The 23,274-nt window shown below is 52.9% G+C and overlaps 1 protein-coding gene across 2 annotated transcripts in view; it reads right to left on the bottom strand.

The window, feature by feature from the left end:
* Positions 1-1,108: 1,108 nt before the first annotated feature.
* ARID3B (AT-rich interaction domain 3B) overlaps positions 1,109-23,274 on the bottom strand; it is a 48,010-nt gene continuing 25,844 nt past the window's right edge. Inside the window, exons 3-9 of one of the 2 annotated variants that reach the window (XM_032468888.1) lie at positions 21,443-21,514; positions 21,164-21,236; positions 9,051-9,234; positions 7,551-7,828; positions 7,179-7,433; positions 5,681-5,782; positions 1,109-3,661 (exon numbers count right to left, since the gene is read on the bottom strand). In XM_032468888.1, coding sequence (XP_032324779.1) covers positions 3,498-3,661; positions 5,681-5,782; positions 7,179-7,433; positions 7,551-7,828; positions 9,051-9,234; positions 21,164-21,236; positions 21,443-21,514 — 1,128 coding nt within the window. In that variant the 3' untranslated portion in view covers positions 1,109-3,497. The remainder of the gene's footprint in view (positions 3,662-5,680; positions 5,783-7,178; positions 7,434-7,550; positions 7,829-9,050; positions 9,235-21,163; positions 21,237-21,442; positions 21,515-23,274) is intronic. The other variant, XM_032468889.1, reaches the window with a different exon arrangement.

The raw sequence follows: 23,274 nt of genomic DNA, 5'->3' as shown, positions 1-23,274 counted from the left end.
TTTGTTAAATGTGGATAATAGTTCCACCTTATAAATGTGTAGAGGATCAAATGAGTTAATTCACGCAAAGAACTTAAACAGCACCTGGCACACACCAGTGTTCAGTCATTGGTAGTTTCACAGCCACGTATTACCACCAGAGCCGTCATGTGTCCTGCGCACATGTGGAGAGTTCCTTTGGGGTGCAAATCTGGGAGCAGAACTGTTGGACCCCAGGGCATGTGCATGTCACTAGGTAATGCCAAAGTGTTTTCCAGAGTTAGACTAATTTCGACTTTATCCAAGCAACCTGTGAGAGTTCCCATTGCTCCCCATCCTCCCCAAGACCTGGTATTGTAAGACTAAAGTTTGTGCCATGACTGCTGGCTCCAGATCACCCTTCTAGAAAAGCCTCTTTCTAAGCCTATGTCCTCCTTAAAACATGCCAGCAGTGCCCTGATGCTCAGAGGATGGTGCCCAAATCCCTTAGCCTGGGATCCATCCCGGCCCCAGCCACACTTTTTTCCAATCACCTCCTCCACCGCTAGGCACTACCCACAGTCCCCCAGTGCCAGGTCCTTTGATACCACCAAGTTTCCATACCTATCAGTTCCTCTGCTGGAATGCTCCTCCTCACATGTCCAGTTGGCAATCTCATTCTTCTAGCTGAAATGTCACAGCCTCTGGGAAGCCTTCCAGAGATTCCTTAGTGAGCTTCTCCAGCATTTATCTGCCCACTGGTCCCAGTCATTCTATATTCTACAGACTCAGTTTTTGTCTAGGTAATTGTGTGAGCCTCCCAGATGGGAATGTGAGACTTCAGTAGGAGTGCAAAGAGGGCTTGCTAATGGAGTGAACCTCTGGCCTTGTGCCTGCAAGGACCCTGGCGTAACACCTGGGGAGCCAGTTTTGGTGATCAGGCAATGTCAAAGGTGCCCAGCTAATACAGAAGACAGGATGAGAGTTAAGTGCTTTGGGGAAAGGATGGATGAGCAGTGGAGAGAAAGTTCAGGAAAAATCAGGGGATCAGAGGAGCAATTTAACTCACCCCCTTTTTCTCTGAAGGCCTTCACCTCTTCCCTAATACAGGTCCAATGAAACAGTCATTACAAGTGCCCGCAAGACCCACTTGTGTGAAGAGGTAGAGGTTTATTGAAATATAAACATTCGAGAACATGTAAGATAGAAAATAACCACAACATATACAGACACTTGCTGCAAGAGGACGTCTGAGGTATTTATCCACTGCCTAGGCTACCCATGTGCTATCACATTTTTCCTGGTTAGAATACAAGTAAGATGGGGAGAGGGAGGGGACAGAGCAGCCCTGGCCAACGGCTGCCATGTGGTCTCAGGGCTGCACCATCAGGGAAAGCTTCTCTTGGCCCAGGGCCCCATTCTGGGGGCGCCTGCAGGCTCTCCCACCCTTGGGCTTTCAGGCTGAGACCCGGCTGTTGGCCGTGAAGGCTCTGAGGGCTCCCTGGGAAGGTAAAGCTGGGCAATCTGCTTGGGGAAAGGAAGAGGACCCAATGACCAGGAAGAAACAGTGCGCCGTCCTTGCGTCCTCTGGGTGGTTAAAGTCCATCCTTCATGACCAAACCCCTGAGAAAGACACACTGGCCAAATGTCTGTGATGCCTTCAGGTGGGCCCAGTGCCAGCCGACTGGGCTCCTCCCTGGCACAGACCCCAGACACCCTTCTCTGCCCAAGCCCTGCACTGGCCTGGTGGGTAAGGTAGGAAGGCTTCCGAGGCCAGGGGAGGGGCAGCCCCCACTGGATGGGGCTGTGTGTGTGTGTGTGTGTGTGTGTGTGTGTGTGTGTCTGCGTGCGCGTGCGAGTGCGGGGTGTGGGGGAGGGGAGAGAGAAGATGCAGTCCAGCAAAGCTGCAGTTCACTGGGCTGAGGTATCTGTTTTGTGCTCAATCTTTTGATTTCCCTTTCCTTTCCTTTCCTAGACAGGGATGAACGTCAGCCACGAGTGGGCTTGTGCCACTGTGGGCTGCCGCCGCCGCAGCCCACCGGCCTCATGGTGGGTCGGGGGTTCTACTGAGCACTGCAGGGCTGCCTCGACTGAGAGGTGGGCCCTGTGTGAGAACCCCTCTTCTTTACAACACAGGGGCAGCCTGCTCCACCCCAGAGCTCTCTCAGCATCTCCTCACCTTCTGGGACAGCTTGAGCTCTGACGAGCCCGCACCTGTCCTGAGGAGGGAATGCTGAGTGAGAGGGAGATGCCCTGGCCCCACTCTGCTGAGCTGGGCGTAGGGATGTGGGACTGCCCCACTTCTGGCCAGAAATGGGTCAAGGGCCATCTTGAGAACCAGTGTGGTTTCAGGACCCAGCCTGTGCGAGAGCCAGCCTCTCCGTTCCACCTCATCCTGCCACTGCAATCCCTGAGTCATCTCTCCTGCGGCCTCCCCTGCCTCCTCGCTGGGGTCATGGGGAAGGGCCGGAGGGGCTGGGGTACCAAATCATTTGCTCGGCTTTGGGGGTGATCGGCTTTCGTTTCTTTGGTGCTACAATAACAACAATAAAAATTTTAAAGTAAAAAAAACAAAAGTCAGCAAACACATATAAAAAAGATTTCAGAGATGCAAATACTTCCTGAAGAATCAAACATCAACAATTACAAATCTGAGGTATTTCAATGAACCTGACATTGGCAGGTTTGGGGATGCTGGGGCTGAGATGGCCCCATGAGAAGGGGGGCCCAAGGGACAAGTGGGCTGTTCCTGGGAGAGCTGGCAAACCCGGCTGAGTGGGGCGTGAGGTCTGGGAGGGTCAGAAAAGGGTCAGTGAAGAGGGTGCCAGGGCCTGACCGGGCAGCCCCTGCAGCTCTGCCTCTCCCTTGGCAATGTCCAGCAGGCCCTGGGTCCTGAGGACTGCCCTCACGAGCCCTTTCCTGGGACCATTAAAAGGGGGATATGGGGCCCTGAGGACTGCTCCAAGACTTGAATCAGAGGGACCTACACCCCAGGAACCACTCATGGTAGGCAAAGTGGGCTGGGAGTGGGAGGACCCCATCCCATGCTCAGCAGATTAGAACCATGAAGGCATGCTCTTGGCTCCTAGCAGCCCCACATGGGAGTTAAAGACTGGGGGACTGAGCAGGGGAAGAGACCAGTGACCCTGAGGTCACGGCCAAAGGCAGGGGAAGGAAAATAAATTAAAGGGGAAGGGATGTGGAGGGCCTCCAGCCCTGTGTCAGCTTACAGATTGTCAATACACTGTGCCCGGGATGGGAGGTGGCCTGGGAGCCCTAGAGGAAGCTGGACGCCCACAGACCCCGCCCAGTTCTCCAGGACAATCCCTGATTGAACAACGCTGCCCTGTTCAGGCCCCTCCAGCCTCCCCCTGTCCCTAGAGTACAGCAGGACCTGAATGCAGCCTGTACAGATGGACACGTCCAAACTCTCAACATCTGGCCAAATGGGGTTTGACGTGGTCTCCGTGAGATGAGGTAAATGCTGTGCATCCCATCTCTCGGTGGGAGAGTGGGGAGTGAGAAGCTGGGTCCTGCCCTCAGAGGGACCAGCTGGTGGAGGGCTCTGCACTGGGGGTGCCCCGGGATGAGGTAGGACTTGGAGAGCAGTGAGAACTGCCGCTGCTGCTGGTGCTGCTGCTGATGCTCTGGGGAGCGGATGCTGTGATGAGGTGGACCACAGGCTTCTGGGCAAACAGCACACCTGGGGGCGGAGGAGGGGAGAAGCCAGTGTGAGCAGATGGGGAGAGAAGGGGTGGGCTCAGCTCACTGCACTGTATTTACCGCCGCCTAACTCTGTGCAAGGCTCCATGCTGGACGCCGCCCTGCCTGATAGGCTGGTGAGGGGGACAGAGTTATTTTGCGGAAACGTCACAAAGGCTCTAAGTGGAGTGTACCTAGGCTATTGTGGGAACAAAAAGGTTTTAGAGGGCAGGGAAAGTGGGTCGGGAAAGGCTCCAGGGGGAGCATGCCCGGACTTCTACAAAAAGTGGCCAAATTTAGAGAAGGAGATGGTGCGGCAGGCAGAGGGAATCTGAGGGACCATAGACAGAGCAGAGAGAGGTGGCAGGCATGCTGGAGGCTGACGCAGAGTGACCCACTGATGCTGGAGGCCAGGTCTGCGGCCCATGAGGCCGAAGAGCTTGAGGGCGAGGTAACCGAGGCCAGCATGCCTCTAGGCAGCTGAGGTCTTACCCTGTAGGGATCATAAAGCCCCTGAAAGTTTTAAGAAGGGGAGGACCACCCTGCAACATGTGAACACTATGTGGGGCTGGAAGGAGAGAGGCTGAACCGGGGCCGCGGCGGGGGTGCAGGGGAGGAGACAGTGGAGCAGGGGCATCTGCTCAGCTCTGGGGGCAACAGGCCCGGGGGGCTGGCTCTCAGGAACGACTTCCAGGGCCCTGGACTGGTGACCACACAGCTGCTGAGAAAAGGCACTGGTGGGACAGGATGGAGGCAGGTGAGGTGGGGGGAGCCTGCACTCTTCAGACTGCTCCCCATGCTGAAGGAGAAGGGCGAGAGGAGATGGAGATACAGGCATTGATCACCCCCTTCCCTGCTCTCCCCACAGACCACTCCCAGCCCCCACATCTCCAAGACCACCAGGGCACCACCAGAAGGCAAAGGACACCTGGGCCCTACCCACTGGCTCGCCCTGTCTCTGCCAGGGTCTGGGTTAGGCAGAGACCACTGAATGTGGCCTCGGAAGCACCAACTCTGTTGTGACTGGCAGGCACCTGGGCATCCCTGCTTCTCTGCGGGGTGCTTCCAGGAACTTGGTCCCTTCCCTAGCCCCAACCCTGATGGCCCCTGCAGGTGGCCTGGAGATCCAGAGCACGAGGCCCCAGGCCACCAGGACACCAGCCCCCAGAATAGGAGCGCCGGGAGAGAAAAAGCATGCCCCATGGAAATGCCCCTGGTGTTGATGGAAGGTGCAGCTCTAAGCCCTCCCCACTGGCCACCTCCCTGTCCCCTCTGTAGGACAGGTGGCCAGTGCCAGGCTCTGTGGCCCCCACTTATCAAGCTGCACTGAACATGAGTCAGCTGGGTTCCTAAACTCACCCCTAAACCAACAGAATGGGAGTGGGAAAGGATTGCTGTTTCTATGAAAACTAAGTTGAACACCTTGGAAAGACTTGGTGGAGGTGCTAAACGAACCAACGAACCAACTAACAAGCAGCTGTTTTTTAGATCAGATTTAGGGAAAGATAACTGTAAAAGCCTGGGGGAAAAAGTCATAAAAACACAGGCTGCTTCTGCTGCACTCAGACTCCTTTGCCTGTGTCTCCGTCCTTGGCCCATGACAGACAAGGTGTAGGAAGAGAAGAGCTGAACCCCAGTCAAAGAAAGGAGACTCATGCATTAGAAATTAGTGGTGCTGACTTCATGTGTGATACCATGTGAAGGCATGGATAAAGCTGATTGTGATTCTTCACATTAAACGACTTTTTCAATTAATGATCCAACTGATGGTTAAAAGGGTTAGACGAACGGTCTGTTATCAATCACTCTGACAAAGGTGGAGGGGGATCTGTCACCCTGTTAGCAATCCTCAGCCTCTCCTCGTTCAGAGGAACTGCTTTAGAACCTTGAGACTACACAGAAGGAAGCTGCGCCCGGGAAGGTGTTCAGATGGGGGGGAGTGGACAAGGGGGCCCTGCGAGGAGCTGCACTGAGGCTGGCCGCCACGGTGCCACCTCCCTCAGCTCATTGAGAGCCTCACCTGCATAGGTGGTGCCGTCGATGTCCACAGACATGTTGATGCTCCCGATGCTGCCTGTGGTCAGGTTCAGTGCTGTGGCCGAGGCCTCTGCTCTGTCTTCTGCTGGGGACAAGGGAGACAGCAGGCCCCGTCAAGCCTTCCAGGACTTCTGCTGTCCTCTCTGAGGCTCTCCCACCCTCCCGGCCTGGCCACAGCAGACTGAGGCCTCCCAGCATTAGAAGGTATCTGTATAACCTTCTCTTGAGCTAAGTCTTGAAGGAGAATCAGGCCGGCCAACGTCCTACTGCTTGCTTTCTCCACTGAACGACTTCACTTTGCCAACTCCCTCTACTCTCGGAGAAAAGGGATCACACAGGCAAGGAGGCTGACCTCGGCTGCTGGCTGTGCATGGATGCTTTCAACACGATTCAGCAAACCCTGCGCATCCACTATCCATCAGATTGGTGGTGGTGGATGGGAGGGGGACTGGAGATCAGTAAGACCCAGTCCCTGACTCTGAGGACTCACCTTGCCTCCTCTTCCCCTTAACAGGGCTGGGAGGTCCTCAAGGAGAAGGGCACTCCATCACAACTGGAGCACCTAGGATTCATAGAAGGCTGCAGGCGCTGGCTCACAGGGCCTCTGCCTGGCTCACCCTAGACCTTTTAATTATCCTTTCTCACACTGAGAGCCAAGAATTCTTCCAGACGGGCTGCCTCATCTATTAGCCTCTGGCTTGTGCAGGACCAGGGGTACCTGGCCTGAATGGGTGACAGAGCAGAGCCCTGCTGTCTGGGCCGTTACCTCTGGCTCCCTTCGGCTCCTCGCCCAGGGAAACAGGGGACAGGGAGGAGCTGTCTGGGAGTACACACAGCTCCTTTCACACCTGATTCTTCCCAACACAGCCTTCTCATGTTTGTTCTCAGGCAGAGTCAAGGGCAAGAATGGCAAAGAAAATGTGTGTGAGGGGGAAAGGGGAGAAAGGGGAACAAGGGACCCAGAGTGTGTGGTTTAGGGGCCAAGAAGGTGGGGCACCTGAAAAATGAGGAGGGGAAAGGAAAGATGTCAGTTATGCTGCCAAACTTGTATTTCCTCCTTCTCGCTCTTCTGAGGGTCAATGGTAGCCTGGCCTGAGGCGGCTCTGGCCCCTCACTGAGCCTCGAGAAAGGAGGCGACGTCTTCCTCCCAGATGGTGAGCTCCTGGGTTGAAGGGCGACCCCTTTAACTGAGATGGGTCAAAAGACAGAAGGGACAGGGAAGACACTGTAGCTGTCCCTGGAGGTCCCTGGCTCCTCCTCCTTGAACAACTGCCTTTCCTTTCTGCTAGAGAACAGGGCACCACCTGAGGCTATTTCTGGTCCCCTGGAAAATGGCCCTGGCTTGGTGAACTAAGATCTCTGTGGTTACTGAAGCCCCAGGTGGCTCTCTGACCTCTAGACCCTTCTAGGGACCTGGACGCCCCCGGAATGTGAACAGGCCCTCGAACAGAGCTGGGGGCCGGTGCGGGGCTGGCGCTCACCCCTGCCGTTGATCCTGATCTTCATGGGCAGCTGGCGCGCCATGCTGAGGAGGTTGCGCTGGAAGGCCTGCTGCACCAGGCGCTGCTCCTCCTCCGACAGCCTGGACGCCTTCTTCTCAGGGGGCTCCCCTGACTCCAGCCGCTCCCGCAGATGCTCCAGTGTGGCCGTCCGGGTACCGGCCTGCTGGCCAGCCAAGGTAACGGGCACAGCCAGGCGATTTGGCACGGGCACGGTTGTCACTGGGACTCCATCACCTGACAAAGGCACCAGGGCTGGACCCAACCATAATCCATCCTCCCACTTGTGTCTTCGACCTGGGGAACTTGGTGCCCTTCCTCCCTGCCCTCCCTCCTCCCAAGGGCCCTGCAGACCTTTCCTGAGAGTGGCTGCTGGGGATATCCGAGGGCCGCTGGCATTGGTGCCACTGCCGGAGCCCAGCCCAAGGATGGGGAAGCGGATCTTGGGTGGAGAGAGGAGAGCAGGGGCCCCGGCAGCAGCAGAGGCAGCAGCGGGCGAGTAGCCGAAGAGGGAGGAGCTGTAGCTGGGCCTCCGGCCCTCCCTCCGGTTGCCGTCGATGGCTGCCTGGAGCTCGGCTGGGGAGCTCAAGGCCTTCTTCTCGCATTCGTAGGCATAGAGATACTTCATGTACCTGAAGGGAAGGGAGGAAGGAGGTAAGGAGAGCCATCTAAATCACGGCACCAGGACTGCCCAGCTTAAGTCAGTAGGTCTCTAGAAGCGGCCTGTGCGGAGCAGGCTCTGTCCTGTCGGATCACAGCCTGGTGCACTTGGCCGAAGAGGAAACTCTGCAAGGCTGGACACCTTGCCAGGCCCTCTGACTGTGGCCCAGTTCTAAACATGGCTCAAACTGGAGGCATCGTTCGTGAAGAGAAATAAACATCTTCGCTAATGTTTCATGTTTGCACGGCGCCCCAGGACCCTGCGAGAAAGGAGGCCCGTTTTACGATGTCTTTCTGGCTCCTCAATCTCCTCATGGTGCGGAGTCAGGCTGTCTCACAGGGGCACTTCTTCCCACTCTGCGCACTTCGGAGAGCCGCTCCTCTTTGCGTCAGATGCCCCACAAAGCAACTCTCGACCCAAGAACCTTGGGAGAAGAACTGCTATGCTGGCTGTCCCTCTGTCTCCAGTTTCTGCTCCAACAGATAAAACCCTCTACTTTTCAACAAGCCTGAACCTGCCACCTAACCCACAGGGAGCTGCTCCTGCCGCACTCTTCACAGAGTGATGCCCAGAGTTCCGAAAGAACATCTTCCCCTCTGTCCTCATCCTCCAATGTCACTCTTGCTCTCACTGCTTCTCTCACCCTGGTAATTAACTCAAATGGTTACAAGAATAGGTTACCAGTCCCAGAGGGGCCTGACTGCCTGCCTTCCTCCGGGTCCGTGGTTGCTGGGCAAGCTGAGTGGTGGGTGGGAAGGGCCAGGCTTAGGGTGGGGGTACTGTGTGGGAGACGATGTCCTGGTAAGAGTGTGGATTTCAGAGACAGAAGCCCAAGTGTGGATCTCAGCTCGACCACTTACTAGCTGGCATGGCTTTGACCAGACGATTTAACATCTGAGACTTCGTTTTTGTTATCTGGAAAGCAAGGATAATGCCTACTTTATGGAGTTGATGGTGAGGTTTGAATGAAACAGGATGTGAAGCAGCAGCACATAGGAGATGCTCAGGAAAGGGCAGCTCTCAGGATTATTTAGGTCCAGTGAGGGATTCGTCTGAGAAAGCTCCTGGCTCTTCCGGGAATTCCGCCCATCTTGCTCACTGTACAGTGGAATTTCCTTCCTTCCTCTCCTCTAGGTTAAAACATCCCCTTTCTCCAGCCTCGGCTTCCTTTCCCCAGGGCCCTAGCCACTCACTGGGTCCTCAGGGTGAAGGCGGCACTGGTGATGGACGTGGGCAGGTTCAGGCCTTTGGTGATCTCCCTCCATATCTTTTTGTTGATGATCTCTACGAGGCCCCCCTTCTCTGTCACCAACTTATACAGCATATACAGGTCCAGGATCTGCTTGGCCATGATGGGGATTCGGTTGATGGGGGTCCCTGTGATTGTGCAGAGAGAGAAAAACAGAGGGTTGTGTCATCATCAAGCAGAGAAGAAAAGACATCTGTGGATGCCCACCTTTGCTGAGCTGGAAATATGTTCATAAATCTGCTTAGCAGTATAATTTGACTCGAAATCCCAAAGCCTGGGACCTTTCAGACTAGTTGCCAGTTTTCTTTGGGATGAACAGGTCCAATCACAGGCTGTGTGGCCTTGGGTAAAACATATAGCCTCTCTGGGTCTTTTTCCCATCTGTAAATAAGAGGGCCAGACTAGATTACTTCAGAGATTATGATTATTACAATTGTTTTGCTGGCAGTGCGATTCCAGATTCTTTCCTAATGATCTGGTGGCTGGCAGTCCTCTGGAGCCTTTAGAAGCTATTCAGCTGCCTCCTCAGGGAAGTCCTTCCCTGACTCCCTAGACAAGGGAGGTCCTGCCCCATCATCCACCTGGATAGATCTCTGGGCTACTCTTTTGCAGCTCTCGGAGCAGTTTGTAACTGTCTTTTTATTTGCATACTGTCTGCTTTCTCCTTGTCTCCTCTCCTGCTGCAGGATGGAGAAATGGTTTTTTCTCTGCTGTGTCCCCGCTGTGTCAAAGGATCTGCTGGATACACAGGTCTCCCGGGGGATGAAAAGCCACTCAACAATTCTCTCCCCACTAATCACTCCACCCCCTCCCTGGCCTCTGAAAGAGGGAGGGTCAGAGCCGCTTCCGCTCACTGGCCCCAAAGGGAAGTGAGAGGAGCCAGGGGCTTGATTAGGAAACCTGGCACCGAGCAGGAAGGCCCACTAATGAGCACCAGGGGACGGCAGAGAGGGCGGGGCCGGGCTCCTTTCACAGGCAGCCGGGATGCTCGTCAGGAGGCGTGATGGATGACTGTCATTTGGCAGCCTCGGGATTAATGATCTGGAGGTCAGAGGGGAGAATTCCAGCGGGAAGGGTCACCGTCCGGGGCAGGGTATGAGACTTGTTGCCTTTTGATGGCAAGTCCTTTTACTGTACACAGGCTGCTCCTCCTCTGCCTTGCCCCCTGCCCCCGCCCCCCGCCCCGGTCTCACTGAGGTCTCGCTGACTGCCTGGTGGACGCTGGGCCAGCTTGACTAGAGAACGGCTGTTTGTTTCAGGTCCTCCTGCTTCTTTCCCCTCAAGGAATGGCATTTTCTTCTCAGCCCTGGAATGCTGGCCACACCAACTCTTTTAGAGGATAATTCAAGCCAGAGTGCAGTGAAGGGTCCCCATTTATGAGCCCTGAACACATGGCACTGCTGTGGCGGGACCTCTTTTCTAAGCGTGGAGGGAGCGAGAGGTCTTGAAGACCTTTGTCTTGACTGGTTGGTCTTTGGACGGTCAAGGATAGAGGGGCCATAGAGTTAGACTGAAAGACTCATAGGCAAAATATCAGAGGACTTCTGGTGTGCTCCCAGACACAGAGCCTGCGTGCCGATCAATTTTCTCCCGGTGCGGTTCTGGACGGCAGACTACTCCTGTCAGAGATGAGTCTCATGGGGGCAGAACTGGTCTCCTAGCTAAGGCCTACCTCCTTCGGAGGCCTGTCTGCCCGAGCACACTCCTGGCCTTGGCGAGGTCACACCCTCATGGCATCACCTGGAGATTCTGGGAGGACCACTCCCAAGGTCCCCTCACACAGGACCCTGAAGCTCTCATTTCCTGAAGCTTCCAGGAGATCTTTGCACAGGTGACCTGTTCCCTCCCAGGTGAGATGCAGACACGAGCTCACCTCATCCCTTAGGTGAGCTCCCTCATTCCATCACTTCCTCTTCTTCCCCCAACACCATCATTCTCTGAGGTCAGCACTGGCTCCTCCTCTCTCCTCTCTCCCCAACCTTTAGGCTATCAGGAGGCTCACAGATTCCTCCTCTGAGGACTCTCAAAGCTATCCTTCTCTCTGGCCCGCAGCCACCACCCCGGGCCAGGCTCTCGCTGGCTCCCCGATCGATGCCTGCAGCAGCCTCGCATCCATGCGCTCAACCCTCATGCCGCTGCCAGACAACCTGATGAAAACACTACTTCACCACATTACTCGCTTCCTTGTTTAAAGACCTGCAAAGGCTCAGCACCGGCCCATCCTACCGGGCACGTTCAATCCCATGACTCGGGTTCCAGAACACTCCCTAGAAGGGTACGTGACGTGCTTCAAGCATGTACCAAAAGCTCACCCTCACTCCAGTGAGCTGGGTCTTCCCACCCTCACCCCAACCAAGCTCCTTTCTCCACTTTCTGCTTCGTGCTCAAATCCTCGCCACACTGGCCTTCAATGGTCACTCCCTCCATGGAGGATTTCCCAAGTACCTCAGTTCATGTGGATTCTTCTCTCTCAGAATTCCTACTATAACCCCACAAGTCTGGCAAATAATTACAACCTACTTGCTTCACGTGTGTTCGTCTGGGATCCTGGGGAGACTGGAAGCGCCATGAAGGCAGGGATTGTTTTTCCTTCACCATGTCTTGAATATTGCAGTGTTTATTGAATTAAATTACCAAGCAGACTTTAAAAAACCCTGCTTCTCAGAGTTGCTTCAAAGCAACCAACTCTGTGGTAACCCAACTGGCAATATTAGACGCACTTCCCTCAGGCCTGCGGTGCGCCTGCCGGGTCCACCGCTAGCTCTACGTGTCTAACGCTGACAGCCCCGAACTGAAGTCACCCTCTTCTCTCAGGCCCCAGCAGGCTCATTAGGGTCACGGTCTTGTTAAACAGACTGGGGAGCTGAGGCCCAATATGGTCAAGCCCTTTGGGTCTGAGTCCTGTAAGTCCAATAAGAGGGCCAGCAGCACAAGAACGGATGGAGAGCTGGGGATTTTGAGCAGGTAAAGAAGCCATGACTTCATTCAGTGCGGCCAAAGAGAAGGGGAAACGGGTGTTAGAGAGGGGAAGGCGGCTGAGTGTGTGACATGCACAGAGCAGGCCGGCTGAGTGACCACCAAGCAGGGCTGGCCCGGCCGAGGCAGTGCTGTCCCTCAGAACAGTCACCTCAGAAAGCAGCTGCCACATGGTTTTAAGCCTCCATTTGTGAACAGCCTTCAGAGTTTGCCCTATTTTCATCTGAATCTCTCCAAGGGTTGTAAATCTTCAAATGTAAAGGGTGCATGTACTTTTAGAAATGGTCACTGATGGAGGCAAGCCAGGAGAACAGGATGAAGTGACCAGGCTGTTCACACTGACTCTGTGTGAAGATGAGGTGTGGCCATAAACCATGACAGATTCTCTAGTGTGGCTCAAACTGCCCCAGAGAGGAATTACAGATGCACTCTGGGTAGTCACTGGACTAAAGGTCTGGTCATTTGAGACGGCTTATTTGAAAGACTACAATATCAGAGGTAGAAATTTCATCAAAAATTCTCCTTTTTACAGTCACAAGGAGTGACTGTTATGCTGAGAACTGCTCAGGGCAGAAGGAAACAGGTAGACGGAGGACCTGAGAAGATAAGGAAGGAGCAAAGCGGAATTTCAAGTCCCAAAAGTGACCTCTTCCCAGCACCTCTGGAGAGAAACCTCAGGCTAGCGGTGCACTGGAACTCCAGTGGTGGCTCCCGTGGTCCTGCTCTGTGGCCCAGCCCCACTCTGGGCACGTGGGGTCATGCTTCCCTTCACCCAGGCCCCTGGGGCGTGGTTCCAGGGGTCAGTGGGTTAGGGGGACGAGGCTGGCCCTCCATGAAACTGCTAAAAGAAGCCCCCTCAGTACCAACAGAAACAAAGCCCAGGCCGCTCTGTGAGCCAGTTCTAGATGGTTTTCTCACGGTATCCAGACAATCTAGATGCAAAACCTGCCCTGGCTTTGTATTCTTTCAACAACTGAGAGAGAGGCAGGATGCTCAGGCTGGTCTGTCTCTGCAGTCCGCTCTGCGCTTAGTGGCCTGGTGGCCATCTCCCTTGTCCCAAGGAGACTCAACTACGAAGAGAAGAGGAGAAGGCCTTTTCACTGAGTCTCCTTGCCTGAACAAGTAAGAGAACCAGCACATTATACTGGGGGGTGGGGAACAACATACTCAGGCCCCAGTTTTCCTGTCTGTCTGAAACGAGGAATTTGGACTCGATGACTTCCAGTTCTAAAGCCCTATGAATCTGTGAATAAAAACTTAAAAGTTGATAGTCATGATTATTACCAAAGGGAGGCGACCTGGTTATAGAAGCTTGCTTGAATTACAGAATAAAGGTGCTAAGTGACCCTGAGATGGATGGTTTGGGATCTTCTATGAAGGACCCGTGTGTGAATTAAATTCAAGTCCATAAGCAACTGTGGGAAAAGGGGGAGACTCTGACCTGCTCTCTGGGCTGGATTACATCTCCTCTAAAAAGGTTCTTCACCTGAGAGGGGACAGTCCTCTGCCCACAATAACGGCAAAAGCAACCTGCAGAGAACCAGGAAGGAGGCCAGCAACCACTGCAGGGAGCTCTTTGTGGGTCACCAGTGCTGGCCCTGCAGGAGGCTGAATCTCTGCCTCCATCATGCCTCCCAGAGGGGACAGGGGCACCTGATGGGGAAGCCTGTGGACTGTCAGTCACTGCTATCAAAGCAGGAGCTAGGATTGAGAGTAATTAATCATGCTCCCTCTGACAGGAATCCAGGGCCTTATCTGTACCCCAAGAAATGCCACTGGTCTCCAGTTCCCTCCTCAATAAAGGAGACTGACAGTTCCAACAAAGAGGCCCCTTATCAGATTTCAGCCAGGGAGCCTGAGGCAGCCCAAGGGACGATGCGGAAAAGGCTTTTATGAGGGCCCTGGACTCAGTGAAGCTGCGAGGGCTCCTGGGGCTTTAACCCTTGGTGGTGGGGCTGCCACTGCGCACCGACACTAGCAGGCCAAGCTGTGAGCAGGAGCTGGCAGTGCAGATGGAGCCAAACAAAAACTGCTCCCTAGCACCTGGCGCTCCTGAGACTGCGGAGACAGGGCAGAGTTGGGGGGGAGGCAGAGTGAGGAGTCTCCTCCGGCACTAGAGACAAAGATGGGAGATGGCAGGAGTGCTGGGGGCAGGGCCATTTCCTTCCCACCACAGAGAACGGGCACATTCCAGTGAAGACCAGAAGCAATCGGGGGCAGGGACCCCAGACAGAGTCGCATGGCTGCCTTCCTGCCTACTGGTCAGGAGTCGGGGCCCAGGACCCAGGGTGTGGCCCTGCCAGGGACCCTCACTGCTTTTTCCTGGCTTTGAAAAGATCATTAATCATTTCCATAGCCTGTCAAGAGAGCTGGGCGGCCGACCAGGACGCCGAGGAGAATGAAGACCCATGCTAAGTGCAAGCAGACAGGCAGGGAAGACTCCTGCTCACTCCTCTGCACATTAATGCTTGTCCTGCTCTAGTCCTGCTCCCCAGCAACAAGCAGAGAAACGACTCATGATTCCCACCCCCCACCCCCGACTTGTTCACGGAGAAAACGCCTCCCACCGGGAAACTGAGCAGCTGGGTCTGGCGGAGTGCGGTCGACTGCTCCCCAAGACAGGACAGAGGCAAGGACGCACAAACCCCCTAGCACTGCGCTGCACTGCGCTGCCACATATCCCCCAGCCCTCTGCCCCATTTCCCACTGAGGGGTCCAACTGACGTGGAGTCTAGCGCACTCATCTTAAATATACAGCCCTCCAGAGCTTTACTTCTCTATACTCGAGTGTAACTATTTCTCAGATCAAAACACAGAACATTTCCAGCACCCCAGAGAACCCTCCTGTGCCTCTTCCCCATCAGTATCCATCCCCCATCCCTCCCCTCCCAGAAGGTACGCATTCTCCTGACACGTACCACCAAGGTGACTTTCTTTAACCTGACATCCGTGGAAGCACATAGTATATATTCTTCTGTTTCTGGCTTCTTTTGTTCGACATTAGGTCTGGGAGAGTCACCCCAGCTGCGTCCAGCAGGAACTCAGCTCTGCCGCTGCTGGGTGGTATCCAGTGCAGGACTACACCACCACTGGGCTATCCATTCTAGAGCTGACGGGCACGGGAGTTCGTTCCAGCTTTTGGCTATAATGAACGGCGCTGCTGTAACTGTTCTCACTTGTGCCCCTCAGGGAACATAAGCTCTCATTTCTGTGGGGGCTCCACCAGCAGTGGAACTGCTGGGTAATGGGCTTGGCCTATGTTTAGCTTGAGTAAACACTGCCAAACAGATTCCCAGTGGTTATGCCCATTTATATTCCCCTCAGCAATGCGTGCGAGCTCTGTAGGCACCACAGCCAGAGAGGCTGATCTTAAACCCATTACCTTCTTGACACTCTAGCTCAGATGAATTGCTTTAGGTGAAGTTCAACAGTACGTGCAGTGCTGTATTCTCCTGTGGCCAACAATAAAATTATGGTTATAGCTGTGCTATCTCCTTCCATAAAAACTGTATTCAGAGAAGCTGGCCAAGGAGTTAGGATGTGGGTTGTCAGGTCTTCTCTGCTTCACCTGCTGCTGATCAACACACCTGTCTGGTGTCTCCAGGAATGGGGGTGGAAGGCTGGCTGGGGAGAGATGCAACAACTCAAGGGCCTTCCGGCCTGGGCACTGCACGCCTGTCTTGAGCTTCCACTGCCGATCCATGTCCCTAGCCTCTCCAGACCCAACAGATTTCCACACAGGATAAGTGGGTCAAACTCTCCCTTCCAACTTTTCCTACAGCAAGCCTTGGCCGATTTACTGAATACTGGCTCACTTTAGAACAAAGGAGGCAAAACTATCAAATCAATTTTACCAAGTGCTGGAAGTACCAATAAAGGATTTTGAAGAGGAAGAGGCTGAATTTAAAGACAAAAGTGAGCTATTCAAATTAATCATGCCTTTCAAAAACCAGGATCCCTTTCCATTATTATGGATAAATGGGTAGTTATAGAGTATTTAAATGACTATTAAAAGTTGGGGGGAAAACCCCCCGTATTTGAACAGTGGTTAGATCACCTGGGGAGAAAAAAAGATCTAGCCAAAAACAAAGGGATAATCCCAAGACAAAGATTTGCATTTTGGACTTTCATTTGGGGATAAAGTTAGAAAATGAAACCCCAAAGCCTATTTTATCTGACAAACATATTTCAGTTTATCAGGAAGAGTGTCCAAGGTACAGATACAAATAATATACAAGAAACACCCTCCACCAAAAGGCAAAGCAATATATGTCAGGAACATTTCCTTCCCTGAGATGGATAGATAAGCACACAACAGAAGGAAAAACACTCAAACTGCACTTTGAGGCAGACCAAGCCTTTTTCCCACAGTAAATTCTTTGTATATACACATCAAAAACAGATCCAACAATCCATTTGGGAAAACCAAGGTCAGTTTGCAGCCTTGAACAGAACCAGTGGGGGAGGGAGGGGAGTTCTCCAGCGAGATCTTGACAAACTTGTCTTCAAGGCACCAAGCAGGTCCTTAGCCTAGTGTGCAGAGCTGGGGCAGGGGCTGGAGGGGACAGCCTTGCTCGTGGGCGCTCTGGGTGCGTGCTACTAAGATGTTGCTGTGAGGGCTTCTGTCTCCTGTGTCCCCACTCCCACCCATCTTGCCTCGACAGATGGCAGCCTCTGTGAACTGTCCCATCTGCCCTTCCCTGAGACGAAGACTTCCTGCATGAAGAGTTCTACCCCATGTTACTCAGCTAGAGTTGTCAAGACCCTACAGGACACTGGCCTGTGGAGGTGGGCCACACACGCCGTGGGACTCAGAAGGCTGGAGGAGAGACGAGGTTTGTCCGCTCCCCAACGGGAAGTGATGGAGCCAAGCCTCTCAAGGGCAGTCAGTGCAGGAGAGGGAAAGAGCCCTGGCCTGGGGTTTAGGAGACCAAGTGCTAAATCAGCTCTGCCAGAGGCCTCCGGTGAGTCACTTAGCCTGGAGGCTGATTCTTCCCCGCTAACATGATAACCTCTGCCCTCTCTACCTCACAGCGCTGGAGCCTTGGGGAGCAGCAGATCAGATAATGGACTGAAAGGTTCTATAAAGTACACAAGATAATAATAATAAAATTAACAGCAAAATCATCTTCCTTCTCTTTGATGAAACCACACCTCTGTTTCACCGCCTGGGGAACAAGAGAACAAGCTCTCTTCCTCCCTGATGAAGGAAGAATGGAATGGTTTATAAGCCTTCCCTTAGGAGATTTCCCCACCCCAACCTCTCCGCCTGGAAAATCTACCAGAGAAAGATACCTCAGAAACCACCCACAGTGAGTTAAATTAGCCAGAGAATTTTATTTACAACTATTTGGATTTATTTTTGGAAATAAATGTGTGTGTTATATACACACCCACACACGTGGGTGCACGTGGCAAAAAGTGAGCAGAAAGGGTCTCAGAGCCCTGAAATCTAACCCATCTTTCCTAGGGAAACATTTGGGGAGGAAGCAGAATCAAAGGCAACTTGTTTAATTCAATTTGGCTTCAGCCAGCAAAAGAGGAAATACATCAAGGAAAGGAGAGAAGCATTTGGTTTTGGGGGGTCCTTGGTGTAGTTTTTATACAACTATTTTGATAGAAAATTGCTCAAGGGCCTTTCCTTCTATATTTGGTCAAGGGAGGCTCATTATCTGTCAGTAGCTCAACAGACACAATGGTGGACGCGTAATACAGAACAGAGAACTGGGAAGAACCTTCCAGATTGACTCTAACCTAACTGAACCCTCTCATTTTATAGATAAGGAAACTACAGTCCCCGGAAGAGGAAGGATTTGCTCAGGATTGTGGAGAAGGGGGAGATGTTAGCCCTGGCTTCACCGTCCTCCGTCCAGGGCTCTTCCCCCTCTGCATGCCTCCTGACAGGCTGCAGTGGCCGTTTCCAAGGCAGGCAGGACACAGGGAGCCAGACCGGGCACTGCCTGGCCTCTGCTCAGGCGCCTTCTGGGGGGAGTTGCTCTGCCGGTGGGGGAGGGGTCACGAGGGTGCAAGGCACCCGGTCTGGCCTAGAAATCAAGGTGCCGGAGCTGAAAGGCCCATCTGCTGCAGTCAATTCACCTAAACATGTTAACAGCCAGAGAGACCCAGCACAAAGCAGTTAGGCCTGGCCCCTCTCCCACCGGACAGCCGTTTTATCACCTGCAGCTGCGGTCACTTGGGGCCGCCTGCTGCGCGCTGCCTCCCCGGAGCCTGGCCCACTTCCTCTGCACTGTGGCCTGCTGCGTCAGAGCTGCCCGACCACTCACGGCCCAGGTGGGCGTCACCGGGCCTTTCAGACTCAGGCCACTTTCAGTGGCTCCTTTGAAATCTACTGCTTATCCTTCATAATAGCTCTGGAAGATGAGTCACTGATGTGCCGCTGGGGTCCATGAGGCCTCTGCTTGGACCCAGCTAGCTAACAGGATCGGGCTCCTGAGTGCCCCAGACACTTCAATTTGGGAGTGACAAATAAGCCTGGCTCTGATGACACTCCTATGTGTTAACTTCAACAACCTGGCTATGTCATAGACTGGAGTGCTAATGCCTGGCCAAGTACCACTCTTCACAGTCTGGTGCCAGCTGATTCATCCAGGCCACAGACAAGGGTTCTTCTAGCCCTGCCTGGGCCACGCACACCACGCAGGCCACCGCATTTCCGCCCCCACTCCCATCACCTCCACTGTGCTCGGCTGTGTGTACGGCTCCTCTGAGGCCTTACCTGCACTCTGGCCCATGGTGGGGCCCCAGCACCCACTCCTTTGGCACTCAGCCACAGACGGGGCACTCACCCTATTATCTGACACAGGCCCTGCTGCCCTCAGGCACTGCTACCTGAGTGGAGGTAAGATGATTTTCCTGAAGAGTTTCTCCGCAGAGGAAAGTTTTGATTTTCATCTTTCCCATCCTTCTGTGGCAGTGGTTCTCAATGGGGGGCAATTTTGTCCCCCAGGAAACATTCATAATATCTGAAGACATTTTTGGTTGTTAAGACAGGGGGGCGCACACCCCCCCCAACAAAGGACTATCCAGTCCCAAAAGTCAATATGCTGAGGCTGAGAAGCCTGTTAGAGCAATTAACAAGGAGCAAAACTGACTTGACTGTTGCCCTTCTGTTTGGCGATGCCAGCAAATAGTGAAATACCTAACATAAGTGCTGGAGACAGAAAAAAGATGGATCCAAGGCCTGAATAATCATAAACTGACATGATCAAAGAAAGTCACTTACTCCTGCTCTGGGTTCACCCCGGAACAGACTGGATGGCAGCCTGGCGGGCCCCCAGTGCTGCAGAGCAGCAAGACACTTAGCACACAACGCCCCCCACTGCTGACCTCCAGTTCCAGGGCAGCTGGGGAGGCGGTGGGGGTGGGGGTGGGGGCAGCTTGCCTCCCCGTGTCAGGCAGCTGAGGCAGGAAAACCAACAGGAGTGCTCATACAGCAAACGCATCCTGAGCCCCTCCCTGCCTGGCCCCGTGTTAGTACTGGGGACATGGAGAAATGACAAAGTGGCTGTCCTCAAGGAGCTCCTAGTCTAGTGGGGACATACAATAGTAAACAAACAATTACCGACCTTCACTCTTGGATAGGCGGATATAACTCTTATTTTCCTTTAAAAATCCTTCTGGGAAAGGAGAAAAGCAATAAAGCAGAAAGGAAGCAGCAGAGCCACACCTCGGATTACAATCCGCATTGCTAGGGCAGCCCCTCTGAGATGAGTCTGGCTCCCGGGCTGCACCAGCTGGGCTTGCGGAGCTTGTAAATAATTAAAAGGTAATTGGAAGGGGAGACCGAAGCATTAAGTGGATTTCTCTCTCTCAGGGTAACCAGGGAGTTTCATTGCTGCCAGTCACATTATCTTTCAGGATTATATTCTGGTTTTTTACTGACGCATGCAGCTCCAGATAACAGTTGGAGGAGTAAACTAATTAGAGCTGCTCAGACTGCTTTGATAGGCTTGGAGATGGGGGAAATTGAGACTCAAAACTTTCGACTGCCTTTGTAAGCAAACCAGCAGTAACAGGCATGCTACTAAGAAGGCAATAAGGCTTTGGCAGGTAAACGAAGGGGAAGGAGGAGGATGGAGGGATGGATCAGACCGATGTGGGGAGCGGAGGGGAGGGAGAGGAGTTAACTCAATATTTAGTTGTTGGGGGCTGTCATTATAGCTCAGACTAGGTAAAAAAGGAGGATTTCATTCCCAGGTCTCAAATAAAGGAGCTAACACAAAATCTAAGGGATGCATGATCAGGCAGGGTCCCAGGGAGGCTGCTGGTCCTGAGGGTGATGGAGGAGGAGCTACACAGGTTGCTGAGGATCATCTCCTAGAGAGGCTGGGGTTCTGGCTGTGCTTTCTGAGGGCTGACCCTGGTTGGTAAACCCACTGCTATGACAGGACATAGAGTCAGGAAGTTGAGTCACTGGGCTCAAGACACTCCATGGTCCAAAGTGGAGATGGTTGGGGGTGGGTGGAATGGGGAGTGAGAAGGAGAGAGGGACAGAGAAGTGAGAAAGTGCACTGTAAAGCAGGTGTCCATGTACCCTACATTTACACTGCAGAGCACACCAACCAAGCCAGCGGATGCCAAAATCAAAGAGCCAATGGGTAAGAAAAAGAGAGTTAGCCTTTCCTTTCCATGGATCGTTTCAGACCCTCCCAACAAATCCTGAGGTCTTCGATTCTTTCATTCTAAGCCTTTATAAGGCTGGGTGCACCAACAGGAAGCCCCACATACTAGTTTAGGTGATGTCCAGGGCTGCTATAAGGCTAAGAAAAAAGTAGATTTGAATTTGAAATGACTCCAGAGAGCAATTAATCAGAAGAAGAGTGACAAAAATAAAGCAGGACCAAATCTGGATGATCACTCCATTCATTGTCTACCCAGGCCCTCTCCGCCCTCTTCAATCTGGTTGTCAGTTACTTGGCTAAGTCCCGGACCAGAAGGCTCTTGTCCTCCTGGGCTAAGATGCTGGTACTCTGCAGGGAAGGTGGCTAACAGTGGTCGGCACACAGTAGGCACTCAATAAACATTCACTGAATTGAAATGATGACTAGACTGCACACTCACCCCTCTTCTGCATAAAGATGAAGAGGTCGTCCAGGAACTCTTTCCTTTCCGGATCACCGTCCAGTTCATATAGCTGCAATCCCGATCCCCCCAGGGGAAAAAAAAAGCACAGTGAAAAATTACATCTTATGCAGGAAGTCCTATACCAGAGATACACAGCCATCGGAGTGACAACAAATGAGTCTCATAGGCCACTCCTCTCCTTATTCCTTGGGGATCAGATACAACAACCCACTGCAGAACTGCCCCTTTCATTATCATAAAGGGAACGTTACAGACCTTGGCAAAATCTCGAGAGATCTCTCTTCCCCGGCCTCCATCCGCATCATCACTCCAGGCCAAACCACCATTCTAAAGGGGAACAAAGCACAGAGTTCAGAAGAGAGTAGGACCGAGTGAAAGCGGGCAAGGCAGTCATTCAGGGTGCAGATGAAGATCCTTAGCAACCATGCTCTCCTGGCTCCCTCTGCCACATCTTGTTTTTCTTTCAATTATGGTTCCAGAACCAGAGCGAGTCAGGTGGAAGAATCATCTCTGTCTGCTGGAGGTGGGTGGGTGGTACTTATACCTGATCCTGGAGGAGGAGGAGGACACAAAGGCCCAGTTTTCTGAGGACTGCTCATCCCTAGCTGATCTTCCGGAAGCCATCACTCTGAGATGTACCATTTTTCTTCAGATTCTGTATGGCATATGTTCGTATGTTTTATGGTGTGTTTGTTGTATATTATACGGTATGTTGTGAAGATACCTCGCCTGGCTTCCCACACGGCATTCTAAGTGGAAGATAGAGGGAGCAGGAAAAACACCTCAAAGATCTCAAAGATCTTGTGCTGTCCCAGCCAAGCTTCACCACTAGAAGCTCCACTTCTAGAACTACCTAGTGATACGAGGGCCCCAGGGCCTGAGATTATTCCCAAGGTACAGAGACTCTCCCACTAGGGTGGAGTTCCTTTTCATTAGAGAAATAATAAAAATCTAATTTAATTGATTAGGTTAAACTAACACCATTCAACTGAACTGGAGGAAGTGCAAATACGCTTCTGTTTTATGTTCTTGAAATCTACTTCCTACCTTCATTCAGTCGGGTAACTCTTACTCCTCATATCAGGCACCATCTTCTATGGGAAGCCTTCCCTTCACACCTGGCTGCATAAGTACTCTGGAAGTACTCTCTGTACATCTCAAGCTTACAATCTCATAGAATTATCTGTCATCCCCAGGTACTGTAAGCTCCTAGGGAGCCAAGTGTATCATTCATCTCTGTACCTCCAGTGCAAGCACACTGCCTGATACTTACCAGGCCCCAGTGAATGCTTAATGAACTATAATCATTGTGAAAAGGCATGAACTAGTTATGTGAACCAGTGAAGCACCTCTTCCGAAAACATACAGAAACATGTGTCATACAGGACAGCCCACAAAGCCCTCTGCTAGTGGGGAGGATGACATGCCAGAGCAGACGTCACCCGTTCACCCTGCCCCACCGGTCAGGGGAGGACCCAGTGGATGGACTGGACACACTGAGCCGATCACTCTCTCATTTCTCCCCCAGGACCACAGGCGCACCCACATGCACGAGCACACGCATGTGCCTCCCAGCTGGCTGGGGTGTGTAAGTGGCTGGGGAGGAATATCGGGGGTTAGGGAGCAGAGGTTTCTCGGGAGGACATTCTTTGGACTGCACAGGGATCTCGTAAAACTGTGTCAATAAAATGAAAGCCTGGGCTAATTCCATTCTCTCCCACTGCCCCTTTTAGTTAAAGCTTGCCTGAAAGCAGGAGGTATTATTCAGTTATATTTTGGGACCACACTTTGCTTCCCCCACACAAAGCTGGCTCTGAGATATAGACCCACTTTCTGAGAGCAGCGATTTAGCACACACGGAAGTATAACTAAGAAGTGGCACCCTGTCAGTTGACATGAAACAGGCTACATCAAGTTGTTTCCCTGCTTATCTAGTAAGAGACTTGTGTAAGGAAGTGCTCAGGAAATGCTATCTGACTGTGTGCTCATCGTCTCCCCAGGCAGATGCTGCAGAAATCTTCCCACAGCACCTTCAGCTCAGGGAGGCCAACAGCCAAGCAGAAGGAACACTATCTTAAAAAAAAAAA

The sequence above is a fragment of the Camelus ferus genome, chromosome 27 (genome assembly GCF_009834535.1).
Source record: "Camelus ferus isolate YT-003-E chromosome 27, BCGSAC_Cfer_1.0, whole genome shotgun sequence".
In the NCBI taxonomy this organism is placed as follows: domain Eukaryota; kingdom Metazoa; phylum Chordata; class Mammalia; order Artiodactyla; family Camelidae; genus Camelus; species Camelus ferus.
This window is presented reverse-complemented; position numbering and strand designations above follow the sequence as displayed.